Genomic DNA, 25,662 nt, shown 5'->3' on the forward strand with positions numbered 1-25,662 from the left:
TTGGTTACCTCTTTCAGCGCCCTTGTTGTCCTTCCTGCCATCATCCACGGAGGAACTTGTCTCACTCTACCTGAGGAGGAACCCGGAGGCTGCCCGTGCCTATCGCGACTCCTACTCCTCCGTCCACACCCACACAATTGACGCTGTTATATTGGATGCTATTACTTACGCCCACGGCTGTCTCTTAGGTACGCCCATCCCTGTCTTATCGTTTTCCTCACCACCACCACAGTGTCCTCTCTCCCTCACCACCACAGTGTCCTCTCCCCCTCACACCATTTCTCCCTCACCACAACCACGGACACTCAACAGATAAGGTGAACTGCCAGGCGACGAAGCTCTGGACATCATTGGAATCAGAAGTAGGAGAGGTGGAGGCAGCGGTTGAGGAGATGTGTCATAAATATCTAGATGTTGTCAGGTCTTCCACTCCAGTCGATCTCCTTCACGCCCTCAGCACCACCGACACCTCACACCACACAGGTTGGTTTGGTTTAGATATGAAATGCTCGTTTTTTTTAGAAGGTAAATTATAAAAAAAACCCAGGTTGTATTTGTCATTCCTCTTCCCGCCCTAAATACTCGATTGTCTGTGTCATAGCTGGTGGCGTGGGTGACGGAGGGCTGCAGGAGGGAACATCACACTCTCTAAACCTGTTGGTGGAGGACCTAGCTGCGTTCTCCCCCATTCCTGCCACTAACCACGATCTCTCCGACTTCTCCACCACCACTCCCACCACCACTACTTCCCTCGTCTCCACCATTGCCTCTTCCCTTACTTCTCTCCCTTCCACTGGTGCCTCCTGTCTCACCTCCTGTTCCAGCAGTGTCTCAGAACCCTCCATAAAGGGACATTATTACTCCACAGAGGTGAGGTATTAGCTGTGAGTTTGGTATTGCTTTGGTAAGACGTTTTGATAATTAGTTGAGATAATGGTGAAAACTCTCCCCCCCCAATCTCTCCCACGCCCCTAAATCCATCAGGTATAGCGTTAGGGTGGTCCGTCCTTCACAAGTCGACCTCCGTGTGTGTGTGTTTCAGGCGAGGAACGTGTTAACTTCGTGGCTCTTGGACAACTGCCATCGCCCCTATCCTGACGATGACCAGAAGCTGTTACTCATGAGGGGTACAGGTCTCTCCTCCCAACAGATCAATCAGTGGTTCACCAACGCTCGCCGTCGCTTCTCGCCAAAGATACAAATGAACTTGAGCAAATAGGAAGAGGATTAAGAAGAGGAGGAAGAAGTTAACAAGGAAGGAAACTGAGAACCATTCAACAAGTGATTCACCAATAGAAATCCAAGACGACTCAGCAGGGAGGGAAGGGGGAAAGAGGAGAGAAAGAAGGAAATGAGCAAATAGACTTCACACCATCTCAGGCCACCGAGAAATACTTGATTACAATTCTTACAGGTAAACCTAAAACTAATAATTCTACCTGTTGTGTTGTAACGCACAAATAGAACCAGGTGTAAATTTTGTAAACCAATGTATCTCTTTGTATTCCAACATTGTATTGTCTCGTATGCTGTAGCCTATGAGGTGTATGTATGCAGTATAATGATTAAAATGTATGATGATTCTGTATGGTGTATGGGCGGTTTTCTCCCCCTAGATGTAGAAGCTGTACACTACTGGAGAGAAAGTTCCAATTATATTTGTATTTATTTTTTTTAAATATTTTATAAATTTGTTTGTCCCTGAAAATAAAAGTTATTGAATCGTTGGCATCTTTTTGTTGTTTATATTTAAGCATTAATTCCCTGTTTTATTATTAACTGTGTTCTTTCTTTCACCCTTCCTTCCTCCCTCCCTTCCTTCCTGCCACTCACCCTTCCTTCCTTCCAACCACCCACCTTCCTTCCAACCACCCACCTTCCTTCCTCACTTCCTTCCACCCACCCTCCCCCTCCCTCCAGTCAGTTCAGCCCCGCCCCTACGTGACGGCAACATGTTAGCTGGGGTTATATCTCACCCTCGGCAAATCCCACAGGATAGGGAAATACCCCGCTGAGTGAGGTATGCCTGTCCCGTGGGAGTTTATATAACGCCTTCCGAGGAAAACCCCAGAATTTTACTAGAAATTTTATGCGAGTTTTTCCGTAAACTGCGTCAGCGTTGATGTGTTTATATTACGGAAGTTACTTAATGTTTATGGTATAAATTGTTTGAATGTTTTGTGTATTATATATAAGAAAGTTAAATAAGAACAATAATAGGTATTACTGATTGATGTCTTAATTGTACTTAAACGTCTTAAAACGCCGTTAAGATTCGCCCACTCGACTTAACTCTGAAGACCACACGACAAAACCAGGGATTATACCAACAGGAGTTCCATTCAGGATTACGTAACTCAAAGGTCTTTTCTGCCGGTAGGTTTCCTGAATCCTGTGAAGAGATACTGAGTTTGTTTACGAAGGTCGTGGGACCCTTACTGTAGGCCCTAATCGTCTTGCCTTCCGGATCTAGGAAGCTTCCGGTGATATACTGTGAGAACGTATTAGCTTATGGATCCGGTACAGTATTGGTGCTTTGTTTTGGTGGTGCTTAGTGACATGTTCCATCCACTCCAGGTAGCTGAAAGGTTTATAGCTTAAAACCTTGATTAGTTTAAGGTTTTAGTGTTTATTGGTTTTTCTTGGTTTTATTCTAAATATGAAAATAGTTAATGTGGTTTATTTTTTCTCCATTTAGGAAGTGATTATTGTTATTTACACCTAAGGCTGGAGTCATAATTTAGGAACACCAGAGGAGTGTTTTAAAAATAAATTACAGAATATTAATCAGGCCAATGCGAAGAAAGCACACAAATTTATCTAAGTGTATTCGAGAATATTTTGTATAGTGAGGGTAAATAATTCAGACATTACCAAATGGCAGGATGTAAACAACCTTACCTAACTGGAAAAACAAATCACACGCGCACACGCCAGCCACTGTTCGTAGAGGAACCGTGATAAGACGACCCATACTAGCGTGGTACTGTGTATACTATCCTGCCGGGTTGTATGATAGTCTATTGGCAGTATGACGTAGTAGGCAGGTACCAAACAGGGAGGTACTACCGCCTGGGAAGATGATGGAAGCATAATGTGTTGTCTAATGGTAGACCCTGCTGCCATATGTGACCAAGTCCCAGGTTGGTGATCTGACTTTCTGCCTCATTTACACACAATTGCAGGGTCTCAATTGTTTCTCTTACTTTGACAACACAACATATTCTTTTATTTCTTTATGGTTCTTTATTATTATTATTATCATTATCATCATCATCATCATCATCATCATTTATTATTATAATTTATTATTATTATTATTATATACATTTTCGCCATGTGTTTAAATTTGTGACTCTGAATTTATTGACGATGAATTTAAACACATTCGTTCTATTGCACAGAAACTTGGGTACCCTTCTGTGTTTGTTGATCGTTGCTTTAAAAGGGCTAAAAAATCCTTTCATTCCTCTCTAACCAGACAAGTTCCTACACTTAAGAATATTTTGACTGCCCTATCGTGATGAATTTGTCCCGTTAGTTCGGTCCCTCAAGCTTCTAAATATTAATGTTGTTTTCAAGTATGACTCAACCATTACCAATATGTTAATAAGGAATAGCCCAAGTTTGAATGTAAATGGAAGTGTTTATTGTATTCCATGTAGCAAATGTAATTGTAATTATGTAGGTCAGACAGGAAAAACACTGCAGCTCAGAATCAAACAACATAAGTATAATATCAGAACTGCATCTGAAAGCAGTGCCTTGTTCGTTCATGTTAGGAATAATAATCACCCCATTGCTTGGGAAAAAAGCTTAGAAGTATTCAAATCATCTTGTGTCACAGAAAGACTTCTGGTTGAAGCTAGTTTGATTAAGGAATTAAAATCAATAAACCTTAGTGATGGTCAGTTCAAAACTGATAATATGTTACATAAATTTATTTGTCAGTGGCCCAAGGTTAAAAATGCTTTGAAAACCTTTGATCTTGATGTATGACAGTTATTTTGTGGGTCCCTTTTTTCTGACCTGACCTGTCTAGTCACGTCACCACCCTTCTCTTAAGCTCCTCTACGGTTGTGTTGGTGTGGGGATTAGTGGATGTCATCATTATGACCTGACCTCATGTTTTTAGGTCACCCTGTATATTTAAGCCTCTCTCTGTCCATGTAATCTAGTTGCCTCTGAAGATGTCTTGAATAAAGACGAAAGCTAAGGTACTCCGTTGTTTCCATTTTCCCGTGTGATTTTATCAAGATACATATATATATATATATATATATATATATATATATATATATATATATATATATATATATATATATATATATATATATATATATATATATATATATAGTGTTGTCAATGTGTACAAGTCATGTGACTATTTTCCTGTGACGTTATTTCCGTTCACCGTGCCCAGGGTGTCTTAAAATTGTATACCCACAGGTTATACATTTACTTGGAGATCGAGGGAATGGTTGTGTTATAATAGCAACATTGTCCTCACTCGTTGGATACCTCACACGGTAGAACATAAGAATGGAAGAAACTGCAGCGGGTCTATTGGCCCATACTAGGCAGTTCAATTTACACCCAACCCCTATCGCTCATATATCCATCCAACCTACTGTATGTTAAGCTATCCAGCGTATTCGAGTTAATGATTATATTTGGTAACTTGTTCCACTCGTCCACTACTCTATTTCCAAACCAATGTTTACCTGTCTCGCACCTAAACCTAAATTTGTCTAATTTAAAACCTTTGTTATGAGTTCGCTCCTGGTTGGATAGTTTGAGTACATTTGGTATATCACCCTTATTTAGCCCTGACGACCTGGAGAAGCAGTTTATCAATGATTCCCAATATGACTTCACAAGCGGGCGTTCTTGCCTGGCTAATCTATTAACATTCTTTTCAAATATTTCAAATCGGTGGACGACAGGCACGATTATGTTTGTGATATATCTCGACTTAAGCAAAGGACAGGAAGCAGCGAGTAAGCATTAACGGCGCTAAATCCGATTGGGGTAACGTGGAGTACCCCAAGGCTCAGTACTTGGACCATTATTACTTATTATATACATAAACGACATAGATATAGGTGTAGACAGCAACAAAAGTAAACTTGCTGATTACACTAAAATAGGGCGTGTTATTAAATCTGACGAGGACTCCGTAAAACTACAGGAAGATCTAAATGTTGTTGCTGTAGTACGCGATCTTTATGAATATGTGTAAGGTAGTGTGTATACGTATTGCTATGTATATATAAACATTATACACAAGAACGAGTTGTGTATAAACTGTGTACTCGACGATGACAATATTCTGCGTGAAGCAACAAAGTTCATTTAGCTGAGACTTATCACCGACCGCCCTCAGATCACTTAACTAAACCATAATTCTTTTCTCGTGACAAAAATTGACTGTTTACAGGTTGTGGCTCCCATAGTGTGGCTACAACACATGTGTACTACACCTTAGGGTACACAAGGAGGCAGCCTGGCCGGCACTACACTCGGCAACCTTCACTTCCTCAACTGTAACATTAGGCAGCCATTTACAGCTTCTGGAACTAGGAGAGCCTCGAGGGGACATGAAGACAGTAAGCGAGAGCTGTAGCCACTCATCCTCCGCCTTCATTTAACAGTTATAAATAATTACAAACTTGAAGGTGAAATATTTAACTCCGGCTGTAATTAAATACAAGGTAAACAATGGCGACTTGTACTGACATGTGACGTAATCCAAAGTAAACAATGGCGACTTGTACTGACATGTGACGTAATCCAAAGTAAACAATGGCGACTTGTACTGACATGTGACATAATCCAAAGTAAACAATGGCGACTTGTACTGACATGTGACGTAATCCAAAGTAAACAGTGGCGACTTGTACTGACATGTGACATAATCCAAAGTAAACAATGGCGACTTGTACTGACATGTGATATAATCCAAAGTAAACAATGGCGACTTGTACTGACATGTGACATAATCCAAAGTAAACAATGGCGACTTGTACTGACATGTGACGTAATCCAAAGTAAACAATGGCGACTTGTACTGACATGTGACATAATCCAAAGTAAACAATGGCGACTTGTACTGACATGTGACATAATCCAAAGTAAACAATGGCGACTTGTATCGACATGTGACATAATCCACAGTAAACAATGGCGACTTGTACTGACATGTGACATAATCCAAAGTAAAAGCAATGGCGACTTGTACTGACATGTGACATAATCCAAAGTAAACAATGGCGACTTGTACTGACATGTGACGTAATCCAAAGTAAACAATGGCGACTTGTACTGACATGTGACATAATCCAAGTAAACAATGGCGATCATACATGTAAAAATCCAAAGGACGCTCTTCTCGTTTTCAGAGAGAGAGCCAGGGGGAGACATGTGTGTTCAAAACGGAAATTGGTAGTGTATATATATATATATATATATATATATATATATATATATATATATATATATATATATATATATATACAGCCACACACACACACACACATACACATACCAAAATGGATACAGTGTTTTGTTGCATACTTACATGACACAGTTACAGTGGTAGGTGATTACAGTGACACACAGCTTACAGTGAGTACATAAATGATAATAAAAACAATAATAATAATAATAATAATAATAACAACAGGTATAATGACACAGGTGTTGGTATGGGAAGGATATTTCTTCACCTGTGTAAAACGGAAACAATATCCTGTAGGTTAACACACCTGGCCACACTAACACACACCTGTCACACTCAATCACATACCTGGCCACACTCTCAACCACACACCTGGCATTACTCTCAACCACACACCTGGCCATTTCAACCACACTGTCACCACCAACCACAACAACTTACACCCAACCACACACCTGGCCACATTCTCAATCACACACCTGGCCACACTTAAATCACACATCAAACACACTCAACCACACACCTGGCCATTGATTTTAACACACACCTGGCCAGACAGTTGTTAAAAGGTGTGTGAATGAAATAAAAGAGGTAATATACTACGAATATAAGATAAATAATAATAATGATGGAAATATAATATAGTATTCGGTGATGGTAATAGTATATAACAGGTGATGGTAAAGCATATAACAGGTGATGGTAATAATAACAGAAAATAAATAACAGGATGTATATATACAGGTGATGCAATAGTATATAACAGTGATATAGAGAAAAAATAGGAAGGTAATAGTATATAACAGGTGATGGCATATTATTACAACATAGATGGTAATAGTATATAACAGGTGATGGTAATAGTATATAACAGGTGATGGAAATGGTATTATATAACAGGTATATAAATATAAGTGATGGTAATAGTATATAACAGGTGATGGTATAGTATATAAACAGGTAGATGGTATAGTATATAACAGGTGATGGTAATAGTATATAACAAGTGTGAAAAAGTAAAAAGATGGTAATATAACAGGTGATAATAGTATATAACAGGTGATCGTATATATACAGGTGATGGTAATAGTATATAACAGGTAAAAGGATGGTAATAGTATATAACAGGTGATGGTAATAGTATATAACAGGTGATAAAATATATATAAAAAGTATAGTAATAGTATATAACAGAAGATGGTATAGTATATAACAGGTGATGGTAATAGTATATAACAGGTGATGGTTATATATAACAGGTGATGGTAGTATACAGGTGATGGTAATAGTATATAACAGGTGATGTATAGTATATAACAGGTGATGGAAATAGATATATATATAACAGGTGATGGGAAATAGATATAACAGGTGATGGTAATAGTATATAACAGGTGATGGTATAGTATATAATGTAAATATATATAGAAATAGTATATAACAGGTGAGGTAATATATATAACAGGTAGATGAAATAGTATATAACAGGTGATGGTAATAGTATATAACAGGTGATGGTAATAGGAATAAATAAAGATAATAGTATATACAGTATAGTAGTATAATATACAGGTGATGGAAATAGTATATAATATAAAGTGATGGTAATAGCATATAACAGGTGATGGTAATAGTATATAACAGGTGATGGTAATAGTATATAACTTGAAATAGTATATAACAGGTGATGGTAATAGTATATAACATAAAAGATGGTAATAGTATATAACAGGTGATGGAAATAGTATATAACAGGTGATGGAAATAGGTATAAAGGAGGTACAGGAAAAACAGGTGATGGAAATAGTATATAACAGGTGTATGGTAATAGTATATAACAGGTGATGTGTAATATATATAACAGGTGATGGAAATAGTATATATAGGTAGTAAGAAATAACAGGAGATGGAAATAGTAGATATAACAGGTGATGGAAATAGTATATAACAGGTGATGGTAATAGAATATAACAGGTGATGGTAATAGTATATAACAGGTGAGATGGTAATAGTATATAACAGGTGATGGTAATAGCATATAACAGGTGATGGAAATAGAATATAACAGTAAGATGGAAATAGTATATAACAGTGAACGTAATATATATATATAATAGTATATAAGACGAAATAAATATAAATAAAGTATGGGAAATAGCATAACAGGTATAATAGCAAATGTAAAAGATGGAAATAGTATATAATAGTAGTATAAATATAAAAGATGGTAATAGTATATAACAGTATATACAGGTAATAAGTAAATTATAACAGATAAAATAGTATATATATAGTGAAGGAAATAGCATATAATATATGATGGAAAGTATATAACAGTAGTATATAGGTGGTAGTAGTATATAACAGGTGATGGTAATAGTATATAACACAGGTGATGGTAATAGTATATAACAGGTGATGGTAATAGTATATAACAGGTGATGGTAATAGTATATAACAGGTGATGGTAATAGTATATAACAGGTGATGGTAATAGTATATAACAGGTGATGGAAATAGTATATAACAGGTGATGTTAATAGTATATAACAGGTGATGGTAATAGTATATAACAGGTGATCGTAATAGTATATAACAGGTGATGGAAATAGTATATAACAGGTGATGGTAATAGTATATAACAGGTGATGGTAATAGTATATAACAGGTGATGGAAATAGTATATAACAGGTGATGGAAATAGTATATAACAGGTGATGGTAATAGTATATAACAGGTGATGGTAATAGTATATAACAGGTGATGGAAATAGTATATAACAGGTGATGGTAATAGTATATAACAGGTGATGGTAATAGTATATAACAGGTGATGGTAATATTATATAGCAGGTGATGGAAATAGTATATAACAGGTGATGGTAATAGTATATAACAGGTGATGTTAATAGTATATAACAGGTGATCGTAATAGTATATAACAGGTGATGGTAATAGTATATAACAGGTGATGGTAATAGTATATAACAGGTGATGGTAATAGTATATAACAGGTGATGGAAATATTATATAATAAGGTGATGAAATAGTATATATAACAGGTGATAGTAATAGTATATAATAACAGGTGATGGAAATAGTATATAACGGAGTGATGGTAATAGTATATAACAGGTGATGGTAATAGTATATAACAGGTGATGGAAATAGTATATAACAGGTGATGGAAATGAGTATACAACAGGTGATGGTAATAGTATATAACAGGTGATGGAAATAATTATATAACAGGTGATGGTAATAGTATATAACAGGTGATGGTAATATAATTATATAACAGGTGATGATAGTATATAACAGGTGATGGAAATAGTATATAACGAATTGATGAAATAGTATATAACAGGTGATGGAAATATAATATAACAGGTGATGGAAATATAATATAACAGGTGATGGAAATATAATATAACAGGTGATGGAAATATAATATAACAGGTGATGGAAATATAATATAACAGGTGATGGTAATATAATATAACAGGTGATGGAAATAGTATATAACAGGTGATGGTAATAATATATAACAGGTGATGGAAATATAATATAACAGGTGATGGAAATATAATATAACAGGTGATGGAAATATAATATAACAGGTGATGGAAATATAATATAACAGGTGATGGAAATAGTATATAACAGGTGATGGAAATATAATATAACAGGTGATGGAAATATAATATAACAGGTGATGGAAATATAATATAACAGGTGATGGAAATATAATATAACAGGTGATGGAAATATAATATAACAGGTGATGGTAATATAATATAACAGGTGATGGAAATAGTATATAACAGGTGATGGTAATAATATATAACAGGTGATGGAAATATAATATAACAGGTGATGGAAATATAATATAACAGGTGATGGAAATATAATATAACAGGTGATGGAAATATAATATAACAGGTGATGGAAATATAATATAACAGGTGATGGAAATATAATATAACAGGTGATGGAAATATAATATAACAGGTGATGGTAATATATATAAGTGATGGTAATAGTATATAACAGGTGATGGTAATAGTATATAACAGGTGATGGTAATAGTATATAACAGGTGATGGTAATAGTATATAACAGGTGATGGTAATAGTATATAACAAGTGATGGTAATAGTATATAACAGGTGATGGAAATAGTATATAACAGGTGATGGTAAAATATATAACAGGTGATGGTAATAGTATATAACAGGTGATGGTAATAGTATATAACAGGTGATGGAAATAGTATATAACGAACAATACAATTTCCTGTACGTTGATAATTAGATTTAACACCAGCTGGAAATATATATATGAGAATAACATAAAGATGATTAATTTATTACTTTAGTACATTAGTGAGATTGTCAGTGGTGGAGTCAGTGAGGAGGAGAGTCAGTGAGGGAGGTGAGTCAGTGAGGTGAGGTGAGGTCAGTGAGGAGTGAGTCAGTGAAGTGAGGTGAGTCAGTGAGGTGAGTCAGTGAGGAGGTGAGTCAGTGAGGGAGGAGCGAGTCAGTGAGGAGGTGAGGAGGGAGAGTGAGTCAGTGAGAGTGAGTCAGTGAGGAGGCAGGTCAGTGAGGGAGGGCAGTCAGTGAGGAGGGAGTGAGGGAGGAGTGAGGAGAAGTGAGTCAGTGAGGAGGTGAGTCAGTGAGGAGGGAGCGAGTCAGTAAGGGAGGAGGGAGGGAGCGAGGAGGTGAGAGTCAGTGAGGAGGTGGTGAGGTGAATGGAGTCAGTGAGGAGAATTGGGAGGTCAGTGAGGGAGGGAGTGAGTCAGTGGGGAGGTGGAGTGGAGTCACTGAGGAGTAGGTGAGTCAGTGAGGGAGGGAGGGTGAGTGAGTCAGTGGGGAGGTGAGTCAGTGAGGAGGGTGGAGTCAGTGAGGAGGGAGTGAGTCAGTGAGGGAGAGTGAGTCAGTGAAAGAGTGAGTCAGTGGGGGTGAGTGAGTCAGGAGTGAGTGAGTCAGTGATGGAGTGGGAGTGAGGTAGTGGAGGAGTAACTGCGGGAGGGGCATGGTGAGTGAGGGGGAGTGGGTCAGTGGGAAGAGTGGTGAGCAGTGAGGAGGAGTCAGTGGGGAGGAGTCAGAGGGAGGGAGTGAGTCAGTGAGGGAGTGAGTGAATGAGCGAGTGACTGAGTCAGTGAGTCTGTCTGTCTGTCTGTCTGTCTTTTAATATTCTCCTGTAATTAACTGAGTAATATTTCAATGTGGCTGTCACAGTTGAAACCTTCCTGCTATGTGTTTGAACCTATCTGTTATGTTTGAACCTTGCTGACCTGTGTTTGAACCTTCCTCACCTGTGTTTGAACCTTCCTCACCTGTTTTTGAACCTTCCGGTCATATGTTTGAACCTTTCTGGTATGTTTGAACCTTACTGACCTATGTTTGAACCTTACTGACCTGTTTTGCTTCCTGCCCTGTGTTTGAACCTTTCTGGTATGTTTAAGCCTTACTGACCTGTGTTTGAACCTTCCTGACCTGTGTTTGAACCTTTCCTGACCTATGTTTGAACCTTCCTGTCATGTGCTTGAACCTTTTCTGGTATGTTTGAACCTTCCTGACATGTGTTTGAACTTTTTCGAAAGATTGAACCTTACTGATCTGCGTTTGAACCTTCCTGCTATGTGTTTGAACCCTCACATGTTTGAACCTTACTGACCTGTGTTTGAACCTTCCCGCCATGTGTTTGAACCTTTCTGTTATGTTTAACCTTTCCTGACCTGTGTTTGAACCTTCCTGACCTGTATTTGAACCTTCCTGGTATGTTTGAACCTTCCTGACCTGTATTTGAACCTTCCTGGTATTTTTTAACCTTCTTGACCTGTGTTTGAACCTTCCTGACCTGTGTTTGAACCTTCCCTGGTATTTTTAACCTTCTTGACCTGTGTTTGAACCTTCCTGACCTGTGTTTGAGCCTTCCTGACCTGTGTTTGAACCTTCCTGGTATTTTAACCTTCTTGACCTGTGTTTGAACCTTCCTGACCTGTGTTTGAGCCTTCCTGACCTGTGTTTGAACCTTCCTGGTATTTTTAACCTTCTTGACCTGTGTTTGAACCTTCCTGACCTGTGTTTGAACCATCCTACCCTATGTTTGAATCTTTCTGGTATGTTTGAACCTTCCTGACCTGTGTTTGAACCTTCTTGACCTGTGTTTGAACCTTCCTGACCTGTGTTTGAACCTTCCTCACCCTTAAACCTTTCTATAGGTCATCTATTGTATTACATTAACATTATTTAACTATACAAATAATGTATTGTATATTATTAATTTATGATGTTAACGTAAGTGATTATTATTTGCATTTATTATTATTATTATTATTATTATTATTATTATTATTATTATTATTATTATTCACCAAAAGTCGTGCGCATGCCGGTCTTCTATTTTTACACAATTCACTTAAGATCAAACTTGTAATGAACCGAATAAACAGTTTTTTCATTGGATATAATTGTAATTTTTTTCCGTTAATATTACAAATTAGATAATTAACTCCATTATCTCTCTAATTATTTTCTTAAATCTATAAATATAAATTATTAAAAAAAAAAATTATAGTATAAGTACAGGTAAAATATACAGGTACAAGTATTAATACAGCACAGGTAAAAATACGTTTTCCACAAGAAGACACTATGGCTACCTGAGTGTATCACCTGTCAAGTCATCAAGCCCACTTAGCTCAAAGTTTCCAATTGTTAATCATAGTTCAAAGTTTTCAAATGTTAATCTCAGCTCAAAGTTTCCAATTGTTAATCATAGTTCAAAGTTTTCAAATGTTAATCTCAGCTCAAAGTTTTCACACGTTTCATTAAAAAAAAAATTCCTTTCCTATACGTTAACTAAAGAAGACAAAACAGGACACTGAGAAAACAATTATGTAGAGAGAAAATTATGTGTGACGTTTATGAGCATCTGAGCAGTGAGTCTCCCTTCGTCTAAACTTTATCACAGAAATAATGTCCCAGATGGCTACCTCACCCACATGAAAAACACAATAAATAAAGAAGTCAGGTTTATTACGACATCTATAATATAAACATGTACAGTATAATATATTTAGTATTCTAAGTTTAGGATTAAATTACAGAGATCAAATTACAATTAAGAGAGGTAATTATGGCTTTTATTGAGCGCTATATGGGGGTTTTATAGCTGGGATGTGGTCGTCAGCAACTTCATTAGCTGGGGAGTCTTTACAGGAGCCACAGGACTTGGAGCAGTAAAGACTCATGTATGCTTGGTTTCGCTTACACTCCTGACGACGCGACCAGTCCTGGCAGTAGCTGTTGTGATCGACGCATGAGGAACTAGCAGCACCTGAAGGGGGCAGAGACACGTAATGAGTGACATGTAGGGAATAGTAAATATTTTTTCATGTGTGTATTTCAAGACGATGTGTACAGTTAATATATATACAGGTGTGAATAATAGTTTGTGATGGTGGACATACATACAAATACAGACAGACAATCACCGAGAGAGAGAGAGAGAGAGAGAGAGAGAGAGAGAGAGAGAGAGAGAGAGACTTACCGCATAAGTTGCACGATTTCTTGCAGAACAAACTCATGTATTTAGGATTCTGTTGACACTGTCCATTTTTGGCCCAGCTGGAGCAATACCTGTTCTGGTCCTCACAGTCAGACGTTCCTGTAAACACAAAATGACCCTTATTACCTGTATGCTTCTACAAGGTGATGTGAGGCTGCTTGTGTGTTCAGGGGGACAAACTTTACAGATTTCATTCAATTCTCAATGTTGCTTTTTAATATATAATGTGTGTGTGTATGTGTGTGTGTGTGTGTGTGTGTGTGTGAAATTAGCTTGGTAAAGTGATGATCATTACCTGTATAATAATGCTTAATACACCCAATAATACGTCATAATTCATGTACAGTTTAACATTATACAAATGAACATAATTATTGCCTCTAATGTTGCCAATTTGAATATTCTTTCCTTAACAATTAACATATTTATTCATTATTCTTTAATTATCTACCTTGCTTCATTTACCACAGGTGTCATACAGGTTGTGGTAGCACTTCATACACCTTGCACGTGAACTATGGTTGTATTGACGACAAAAACAGCTCATTTGCTTCAAGCTTCACACATAACGTTAGAGAAATATACACACGGATAACCTTCTTGTTTATCTTACCACAGAAATTACAGGACTTCTTGCAGTTGATCTTCATATAAGCGTTGTTGGTGAAGCAGAAACCTGAAGCAGCCCAATAGGCACAGTACTGGTTCTTGTTGACACAGTCCTCGGGTTCTGGAGTAGGCTTAGGGGTGGGTCCTGTACCCGAGCACTTGTATAGCAGGTTCAGTCCCTTCACGTCCAGCTGGCCAGAGAGGAACCCGACATTAGACAACAACTTTTTAACAGTATTTTAAAAGTAACTGCTATCATTTTTTTCTTAAACATTTTGTAATCATTTTATATCCATCCATCCATCCATCCATCCATCCATCCATCCAGCCATCCATCCATCCATCCAGCCAGCCATCCATCCATCCATCCATCCATCCATCCATCCATCTCTTTACTAACACTCGGCGCCACTCGTCTCAGTTTTCACGGTGTAGAGTGACTGACCTCTGAGAAACCATCACGTTGACCAATGGTGACACCGTTCTGCTTGGGTTCAATGGTAGGATAGCGGTAGTCCTTGGCGAAGGCGTGGGGTCCGTAGTGCATGATAGAACCGTAGTCATAGGATAGTCCCAGATCGGTAGTCACGGAGCTCGATTTCTGAGGGAGAGTTACACCATCGAGTCAGTCCTCACAAGGTAGCAATGTTAATAGTGATTATGTAAGTTATATTCGTCCACTACCGCAAGTGTTGTCCACAAGAACACTGTTGCATGGACCATGACGGTATATACAAAGTGTCCCTAAAAAATATTTACAAATTGCCTGACAAACATTCGTGAAGATCGAGTGAATACCAACGTTGTCCTCACTTGTTGATGTGTGAGGTCTCCCACATGTGAGGACATTGTTGCTGTTGTAATAGAAACATCAACGCGATCTCCACGAAAATATTTAAGACTAATCGAATACAACTGTTAATTACACTTGATCACAGACATACACTAACAGCAACACCAAACTAACCTTATCAAAGTTGTAGGTGAGTTGTGGCTGTATGTTGTTCCAGTGAATTGTAACATAGTCGTCCCGGTCAAATCGTGATTGTTCGTGCCAGAACCCTGCAGCGTGCATCAGCTCGTGCATAATGACGCCCAGGTAAACACAGCCATTACCCAGCGACACCACCTGTACCCCTCCTGATCGTCCCACCGCACTGGAACACCTGGTAAGAGAGATGGTTAATGAATCACAGGTAAATAATGAATACACGATACAGGAGGCCTTCACGTTATGATGTTATGACTGAGCTTCAAAAACTAATAACCTTTATGTGTGTAACAGGGAGGTACTACAGCCTGGGAAGATGATGGAAGCATAATGTGTTGTCTAATGGTAGACCCTGCTGCCATATGTGACCAAGTCCCAGGTTGATGATCTGACTTTCTGCCTCATTTACACACAATTGTAGGGTCTCAATTGTTTCTCTTACTTTGACAACACAACATACATATATTGTTTCTCATTATCTTTTATTTATTTATTTTTTGTATTTCTTTATGGCTCTTTATTATTATTATTATTATTATTATTATTATTATTATTATTATTATTATTATTATTATTATTATTATTATTATTATTATTATTATTACACCCCCCCCCACACCCAGGCCCCGATGTGGGTCAGTTATAAGATCCAACTACGAATGATAAGAGAACCATATAGATGGTTCTTCACTATGGTATACAAGAGCATGGTATGGTGTAGTGCACAGTTTGGTGAGGTGCACAGTATGACATAGTATGGTGTAGTGCACAGTATGGTGAGGTGCACAGTATGGTGAGGTGCACAGTATGGTGAGGTGCATAGTATGGTGTAGTGCACAGTATGGTGAGGTGCACAGTATGGTGAGGTGCACAGTATGGTGAGGTGCACAGTATGGTGTAGTGCACGACATTCAAGGTACTGTGCACGGTACTCACCCTTGTCCTTTGAGAATGTGAACGTAGTCGCTGTGTGTGGTTCTGGGGACAAAGGTGATACAGGTCCGTTGGTGGTACTCGGCGATGGCTCGGGCGATGGTCGACCTCTCCTGCGACGCTGTCATAAAGAGACACAAAACTAGAGTCAGTTGTGTCTAACAGGAACCAATAGCATCAAACTGTGTCTTGTTTCATCATAATAGAGACAATTATTAAGGCAATACTACAGTTATTCATCTTATTTATCATACCGAATAATGATCGTCATTGAAGTGAGATAATTCAGAAAGTTTATATATAATTATTCTTGTACAAACTTTACAAAGACAAACACTTGACACATCGGTCTATAAAGTAAATAATAAACTGATAGATGACTGAGAGTAAAGGGTAGGGAGGTACTTACTGAAGGACGAGGAGATAACGTATGGGATATCTGCGTCAGGCCAAGTTCTCTGTGGGTTCTTGACGGCACTCATCTGCCCCAGAGGGTCACCCTGTAGGAGGTACAACACACGTTAATGGGGGAGCTTACACACACACACTACTAACAGCAGTCACTACACCTGTGCCATTATAACCAACAGCAGCAATGTTAATGGTGGTATAAGGGACAGATGGATGAATTACCTCGATGATCTGATAGAGTTCGTCCTTGGAGCGAATCATGATGTCGCCCTGGAAGAATCCTGAGCGAGTAATGGGGTCTTCTTTGGGGCCTAGCTTCTCCGTCACCTTGGACAGGCTCGCCTTCTCCTCCTCCTTGGAGATGGGTTCTCCTATGATGTCATTACTTGGCTGAAAGATAAATAACCAAGTTTAGAATTTTACGCCGCCCGAGAGAGATGTCTCGCAGGAAACTTTAATTCGAAGAGAAGTTAGAGTAAGAGGCACTGACTCTACTGTATAATTATGATGATATGTTGGCGTCGTTGTCACCCTGAGTACTGAATGTCACGTGAGTCACCGGTGCTGAGTCATCATAACAGTAAACTTAAGAGGTGTTGGTGATGAGTTTACACACTGAATACGCTTTACTTTGTACAGATCATCACTCTTAACGTCATCACCAGAATCATTGTCATCACCTTGTTTCACCTATATCTAATGACCACACAACCTGTAGGGTGAGTCAACAATGCCAGCACGAACACTCAACAGCGCCTGGCGTACCTATACAGCCCGCAGAGACAAGTTTATGGAATACGAAAGTTCACAAGTGAGTAAAAAAAAATATAAAACTTTGTAAAGAAAATTCAGTCAAGCATAAGACACACCACAACCTGTCATGTTAAAGTTGTAATATATTAGTGCGCTGAAGAGTCTTGAAGCGACTAACTACAGTACTAGTTACTAATTACACTCGACAAATGATATATACAACTGCCATAACACTCTTGTAACTTGATCGACTTATTACTGAAAAACACAGCTTCTACTTACATCATTTGGGTCTCCAATGATCACATCTGGCAGGATAGTCTGCCCCCACGTCAGCCTTGAAGTCACACTCAGCCCGAGGAACAGCAACACACTCCACCAATACTTCATAATCACACGTTTAGTTGTTGCTGGTGAAGGAAGTCTTAAAGCTGACACTCTAAGTAAAAGCTTTACAATAATGTCTTCGTTGGACGTTTAGCCACTGAAGGTAAGTTGTCGACTCTTGGTGCCAAACTGTCTGGAGGGAGTGGATGAGTGAGGAGAGGTTGGCGTTCGTCGGCTTTATATCTGCCCCAGAACGGAAATGGTCAAGAGGGTTAACCCGCCTTTTCCCATCGTCAAGGATCGCTTGGGAAACAATAATTTTTTCATTTCCTTGGATTATACACAACATTTATGGTCAATTTACGTAAGAATGTCGCGAGCCGTAACAGGAAGAAACCCACAAATCAGAAGACAAAAAATGGATAACAAAATAAAATAAGATAAAAGTATAATTGAAAAAAAAAATTAAATTCCTTGGCTCATTAAACATCTTATAGACTGTGTTATATAATCGTTCTACCTAAAATATTTCAGAACAAATCACGAGCTACAATGGACAGGTAAAACTGATTAAATATCTATTATATCTGTACATGTTTGTGAGGAAGTACTGAGTTATAACTTGGCCTTGGAGTCATTGATTGTGTGGAGGTCGAGGAGGTCAGAGGTTAACCTTAATAAATCACTCACTCACTCACTCACTCACAATAATAATCACTCTCAATCAACTTTCTATTCATTATTTTTGACCGAGTGTTATTATTCAACTAAATCATGCTTTGGTTTGACTCAATTACATCCTATGAATAATGATTGACTGACTCACCCGCTATCTGACTCACTAACAGACCATCTCAGTTCCTAACTCTTTGACTTACAGACCAACCTCGCTATCTAACTGACTCATCAACTGACTCACAGAATCTTTGGCTAATTCACTGATTGGCTGACTGACTAAAACGCTTACTGAAAAAATTACTAATTAAGTCTCCTGGTGTAAGTCAAAGTAGACAAAAAACAAAATCACTGTCATGTGGTTTTTGACTTCACGAGATGAAAAAAAGTAACATGAATAAAAAAAAATATTCTCCTATTAGAAAATCATAATAGCAATAAATCCTTAAACTAGTCACTCAAATAGAAGGTTTAAAACAAGTCACTATAACCACCACAAGTCAAACTATACTAATTGCTTTACCTGATCAAGAAAGAAATACGTTCTCTAAAATCACCCCCCCCCCCCAAAAAAAAAAAAAAAAACTATCTAAACAAAATCATGTACGAAGAAATATAACAAATCATACGAAAGATTTTGACAACCCTACCGAGACAACAGGAATCACAGTGTTCATTCTGAAATTCATCGATCACCCAGAGTAGAGATAGTTCTTTGACTGTGTACATAATTTTACAGGAACCTTCTAAGAGTCAGGCCCTAATGCTATAAAGCTCATCCTGTCCATGTCTCTTTCTCAGTAAGATATTCTATGTGAGTCAGGACATACATAGGTGACCTCTCCCTGACCTCCTTTATCCAGGTTTAGGGTTATGACAGAGGAAGGGGTGAATCATGGAGGCCTCTCTCTCTCTCTCTCTCTCTCTCTCTCTCTCTCTCTCTCTCTCTTTCTCTCGCAATCGTAATTACAACCACAGACTAAAGCTTATAAGCTCTGAGCCCCAAAAGACCAGTTTTAATTGATACACAGGTTGTTGTAGTTAGGTGATCTCGAGAGGTTGTTGTTTGTATATTTTATTTAGGCTTCTCAACAAAAAATAACAACAACAATAACAAAAGGAAAACAACAACAATAACAACAAAAACAACAATGACAACAAAAAACAACAACATCAACAATAACAAACAACAACAACAACAATACTACTATTACTAATAATAATAATAACAACAGGTAATAATGACACAGGTGTTGCTAATTTGGGAAGGATATTTCCCTCACCTGTGTTAAAATGGAAACAATATCCTGTAGGTTAACACACCTGGCCACACTCAACCACACACCTGTCACACTCAATCACACATCTGGCCACACTCAATCACACACCTGGCCACACTCAATCACACACCTGGCCACACTCAACCACACACCTGGCCACACTCAACCACACACCTGGCCACACTCAACCACACACCTGGCCACACTCAACCACACACCTGGCCACACTCAACCACACCAAAGAGCTGTGCGCATCTTGGATTTCTATTTTTACACCACTGATTAAAGATCAAACTTGAACGATACTAATAAACAATTTTATACCTGTATGTATGTATGTATGTATGTATGTATGTATGTATGTATGTATGTATGTATGTATGTATGTATGTATGTGTGTTAGATGAGATGGTCTTGGTGTTTCATCTACAAGAAGGTGACTGATATCATCTGGCCAGTGAACAAGTGACTCATACAGTACAGTTCAGGATATCCTAAGACACAGCTGGTCTACTCCAGGACATCCTGTCACCATCCTTATCACTGTAACTGTTTTATACTATAGAGATACCTATTACTGCACCTGTAGGTCACTGAACATAACTGTCCACTATTGTAATTAACTGTGCCTTACTGTAACTGTCTCTTACTGTAACTGTCTCTTACTGTAACTGTCTCCTACTGTAACTGTCTCATATTGTAACTGTCTCTTACTGTAACTGTCTCCTACTGTAACTGTCTCCTACTGTAACTGTCTCATATTGTAACTGTCTCTTACTGTAACTGTCTCTTACTGTAACTGTCTCATATTGTAACTGTCTCTTACTGTAACTGTCTCCTACTGTAACTGTCTCATATTGTAACTGTCTCTTACTGTAACTGTCTCCTACTGTAACTGTCTCCTACTGTAACTGTCTCCTACTGTAACTGTCTCCTACTGTAACTGTCTCATATTGTAACTGTCTCATATTGTAACTGTCTCCTACTGTAACTGTCTCCTACTGTAACTGTCTCTTACTGGAACTGTCTCATACTGTAACTGTCTCCTACTGTAACTGTCTCATATTGTAACTGTCTCTGTCTCCTACTGTAACTGTCTCTTACTGGAACTGTCTCATACTGTAACTGTCTCCTACTGTAACTGTCTCATATTGTAACTGTCTCCTTCTGTAACTGTCTCCTACTGTAACTGTCTCTTACTGTAACTGTCTCCTACTGTAACTGTCTCCTACTGTAACTGTCTCATATTGTAACTGTCTCCTACTGTAACTGTCTCCTACTGTAACTGTGTCTTACTGTAACTGTCTCTTACTGTAACTGTCTCTTACTGTAACTGTCTCTTACTGTAACTGTGTCTTACTGTAACTGTCTCTTACTGTAACTGTCTCCTACTGTAACTGTGTCTTACTGTAACTGTCTCTTACTGTAACTGTCTCCTACTGTAACTGTCTCTTACTGTAACTGTCTCCTACTGTAACTGTCTCCTACTGTAACTGTCTCCTACTGTAACTGTCTCCTACTGTAACTGTCTCCTACTGTAACTGTCTCCTACTGTAACTGTCTCCTACTGTAACTGTCTCCTACTGTAATCAGCCAACAAAATACTGTACCGACCTGATAATTATGACTTAATACTTAATCATTTATGGAATCAACTTTGTGTGTGTGTGTGTGTGTGTGTGTGTGTGTGTGTGTGTTGTTACGACCGTGTCGTATTTTTTCTATTTTTTTTATATATATCATGCTCCCATGTTCCATATTATTCCTGTAATGATGTGTTAAATTTACTATTATATATTCTAGTCACCTTACCCTGTGCTGTTAAGGTTTTAACTGTCATTATTTGTTCAAGCCCATCTTATTTCTTTATTTTGTATTGTAACCAGCATTCTTTGTTCTCTAACGACCATCTGCATCGTTAAACGACCCACCGGCGGGTCGCGTGGCGGGAGCCGACCTTATATATAGGACCCACCAACTGACTTGAGTTAGTTCAGTCCTCTTGTCATACAGTCCACATCCTTTGAGTGTCACTTGTTACTTATACTTAATTTATTTGTGTTGTTCCTGTCGCCACCAATGTGGTATATCTATGTGAGTACCTATTTATGTCTCTGTTTGTGTCCATCAGTATTTGCTTAGTTGTATTCAAGTAATTCAGTGTTGTTTCACGTTAGTTAATTTCAGTGATAGTTTTTATATGTTTATGCAGTGTTAACGTAATCCAATGCTTTATTTTTATTCTTTTGATGTTTCTATGTTTTGTATCACTTGTGTCTTAAAAGTTTCGATGGTGAATCAATTTGTTGTGACAGCCTACGAGGCTCTTTATTGTGTTAATATTTAATCAATTAAATTCTTAAAGGTTTAATTTATTTATTTTTATTCTTTTAATTTACTTCACCTTTTGTTTGGTTACGCCTAGAACCTGGATATTTAAGTAAATTAAGAGACGGCGTAACAGTGTGTGCGTGTGTGTGTGTGTGTGTGTGTAATGACTGTATGTATATATATATATCGTTTCCTCTCAACACTTCACCCAACTTCGTTTCGTTTTGGTCGAACACGTAACAGCCTCCCCCCCCTTCCCTCTCTCCCGGAAAACGAGGAAGAGCTTCAATAAGGATAGACTTTGGATTATGTCACATGTCAGTACAAGTCGCCATTGTTTACTTTGGATTACGTCACATGTTAGTACAATAATAATAATAATAATAATAATAATGATCACAATATCAATGACGACAATCTTAACACACACACACACTTATCATCTCCTCCCCACCACCAGTCATGCCGGATGCTGTGCCTAGAAGAACACATACATAGTGAATGTGGCTGTTTTAGTGCTGTGAACGACCTACTGCAGGCGCTGAAGACCACGCTACCTCGCTGCAGCCCCACCAACCTCACCCAAGGTCCTCTGTTACGTTGATGTCATTACTAATACATTGACGTCATTACTAATACATTGATGTCATTTACTAATACATTGATGTTATTAGTAATGCATTGATGTCATTACTAATACATTGATGTCATTACTCGAGGTTTTACTTAACACTACATCACATTGACGTCATATTAAACCACACTTGTAAATAGAAAAATCTTGAAGAAAAAATAAATAAATAATAAAAAATGACCAGATATGCCCCTAAAATGCCAAAATGCTTTAAATATGCCTAAAAGCCCGTATTTGAAAATGCCCAAATGACCCTCAAAATGGACCCAAATGCACCCAAAATGCCCAAATGACCCCAAAATGTACCCAAATGCCCTCCAAAATCCAAAAATGCACCCAAAATGTCGGAATATACTATGCCCAATAAGTCCCGTTAACTACTGTGTCTCTTAAAAATAATTACCCCCCTTTCAACCCCCTTCCTCCCTTTTCTTCCCCTCCTCCTCCTTCTGTTCCCCCTTCCCCTCTCCTTTCCAGTTCTTTTTCACCCTCTCCTCCCTTCCTCCTTCATCTTTCCCTTTCTCCCTTCCTCCCCCTCCTTATCCCCTCTTCTCTTCTTTACCCTTTCACTCCCCTCCTCTTCCTCTTCCTTCCTCCCTTCACTCTTCCTCCTCCCACTACCCCTTCCTCCACCTCCACCTTTTACCACCCCACAGACCAGCCTTGAAACTAATGCTAACTTCCCTTCAATAGATTTGTGTCGGTAGATCGAGATTAAGAAGGTGGGAGAGGATGATTTGGGTGACTGTCCACCAGCCTGCGAGTGAGTCTAGATTATGTTTTTCACTTGACATTCTTAAGACAATTTTTCATTTTACTGACTCCTCTTAAAAAATGTTCTTTGTTCTACTGTGGTTTCTGTATTTGTTGTATTTTGTTAGTATTGCTATTGTCGTTTATTTGTTATTGTTACTCTTATAGCTGTTATTCTTGTTTTTGCTTATTCTTGGTTTTTGTTTTATCTTCTACTGTTCTTCGTCTTCTCATTCACCTATAACAAATGGAGTAAAGTTGTTATCTCTTCTACCCGCCAGTGAGTTGATCTGCACTCCACTCGTCTCAATGAACCAAGTTAACATGAAGTTTATGAATTTAGTGAAGAACACCAAAGATTTCTACGTGGGTCAAGATGTCTGCTCTGAATAAGTTAGGTGTGGGTGGATATTCAGGATAATAATAAATGTGGTTAGTTAGTATTATAAATGAAAACGATAACCCATTAATAGTAGTAGTAGTAGTAGTAGTAGTAGTAGTAAGGACACTTTAGATTAAATATTTAAACTAACATCTACTCTTCCCCCCACCACCCCCAGCATGGACAATAATACTGTACGCATTCATGTTTACATCGAAAGTATGCAACAGGAAGTGATTTGGAAAGTCCAGCAAAGTCGGTAAGTCATTCTCATTTTTATGCATTTTGAGCTATTTTCTGTAATATATATATATTTCCCTGTAATTAACTACCATGATTTAAATTGAGTTTTTTTCCATTAAATTTTTACTTCCATGATAATTATATTTCGGTTCCTTTACGTCAATGTAATTCAGTTTCAGTTTCTCCTAATGAATGTCGATCAGTTCACCAGCATGTTGTCAGAGATTGGCGGCAACTTAGGATTGTTCATCGTCCTGTCTCTGGTAACATTGCTTGAATTACTGGAGTTTTTCTTCGAGTTTATGGTGTGGGGGAGTAGAGGAACCTGCCGTGGTGGCTGTAGGTGCTGCTGTAGTGGTGGTGGTGGTGGTAAGGATGATGACACTACCAGCCCAATGACTTCACCTGTGGAACCTATCATTCTACAACAAGATAAACATTTTCTTCGTGGGGGTGTTGGTGCTGGGATGCCTCCTAATAATTTATTCTTGTCTCCTGTTGCACCCATTATCGTCTGCCAGGATAAGCTTGTTCCTGCCATGCCTCATGATAGCCTTGTTCCTGCCACGCCTCATGATAGCCTTGTTCCTGCCACGCCTCATGATAACTTTGTTCCTGCCACGCCTCATGATTAACTTTGTTCCTGCCACGCCTCACTGATGCCTTGTTCTGCCGCCTGCTGATAACTTTGGTTTTTCCTGCCGCCTCGCTGATAACTGTTCTGCACGCCTCGCGTGGCCTTGTTTCTGCCACGTCATTGTAGCGCGCTTGCGCCTCGCGTGTGCCTTATTTCCTCCCGCCTCATTAACTTTGTTCCTCTACACTCGCGTCGCTTTGTTCACCACCGCCTCGATAGCCTTGTTCCTGCCATCTCATTTTAGCCTTGTTCCTGCCGCCTCCACATTAAGCCTTGTTCTGACGACTTCCCTACACCTCCTGCCTCACTCATAATGACAACCCGAGGTAAACGCAGCAGGCATAAGAAAAATGTTGACCGTGACCTTGGTCTGTCCAATGCTGTAATAATTAAAACATTCAAGTCAGAATCATGAACTCTGATCTAGAGAGTGAGAAATGCAGAGAGACCTGACAGTTGTAGCATTAGTAAATATGACAAATTTTGTAACAAGAGGTACCGGTATGGCCAGCATAAGGACAGAACCAGACAATGTGATGTAGTCGTGGCCAGAATTAGGCTAGGATACAGACACATCTGGCAAGTTAGTAACGCTGTACCCATACCGGAACACTCAGCATGTAAACTTTGTGATAAACCTTTAAAGCATACACTTGAACACTATATTATT

General features: G+C 38.5%; 2 protein-coding genes across 2 annotated transcripts; one reads left to right on the forward strand and one right to left on the reverse strand.

Moving 5' to 3' along the window:
* Positions 1 to 13,484: 13,484 nt before the first annotated feature.
* LOC121853199 (zinc metalloproteinase nas-4-like) lies at positions 13,485 to 18,276 on the reverse strand. Its single transcript, XM_042347181.1, has 9 exons — positions 18,013 to 18,276; positions 17,200 to 17,367; positions 16,976 to 17,066; positions 16,570 to 16,687; positions 15,610 to 15,808; positions 15,088 to 15,243; positions 14,647 to 14,833; positions 14,016 to 14,132; positions 13,485 to 13,802 (listed from the first exon to the last, which is right to left on the reverse strand). The coding sequence occupies exons 1-9, from the start codon at positions 18,118 to 18,120 to the stop codon at positions 13,609 to 13,611; spliced, it is 1,338 nt and encodes a 445-aa protein (XP_042203115.1). The 5' UTR covers positions 18,121 to 18,276; the 3' UTR covers positions 13,485 to 13,608.
* A 4,536-nt stretch (positions 18,277 to 22,812) lies between these two features.
* LOC121853128 (acid-sensing ion channel 5-like) lies at positions 22,813 to 24,990 on the forward strand. The gene is given in 5 exon segments (XM_042347070.1): positions 22,813 to 22,930; positions 23,671 to 23,740; positions 24,012 to 24,128; positions 24,291 to 24,371; positions 24,567 to 24,990. Coding segments are annotated over 5 exon segments (810 nt in total).
* Positions 24,991 to 25,662: the final 672 nt, after the last annotated feature.

Source organism: Homarus americanus, unplaced genomic scaffold (genome assembly GCF_018991925.1).
Source record: "Homarus americanus isolate GMGI-L3 unplaced genomic scaffold, GMGI_Hamer_2.0 scaffold32871, whole genome shotgun sequence".
Classification (NCBI taxonomy): Eukaryota; Metazoa; Arthropoda; class Malacostraca; order Decapoda; family Nephropidae; genus Homarus; species Homarus americanus.

What these genes read in the sequence shown, in the direction of transcription:
- LOC121853199 (XM_042347181.1), bottom strand. Translation starts at nt 18,120, where the DNA reads ATGAAGTATTGGTGGAGTGTGTTGCTGTTCCTCGGGCTGAGTGTGACT. An exon ending in TCATTGGAGACCCAAATGAT is followed by an intron (nt 17,368 to 18,012) that starts GTAAGTAGAAGC and finishes TTTATCTTTCAG; the next exon opens with CCAAGTAATGACATCATAGG. An exon ending in CGTTATCTCCTCGTCCTTCA is followed by an intron (nt 16,688 to 16,975) that starts GTAAGTACCTCC and finishes TCTTTATGACAG; the next exon opens with CGTCGCAGGAGAGGTCGACC.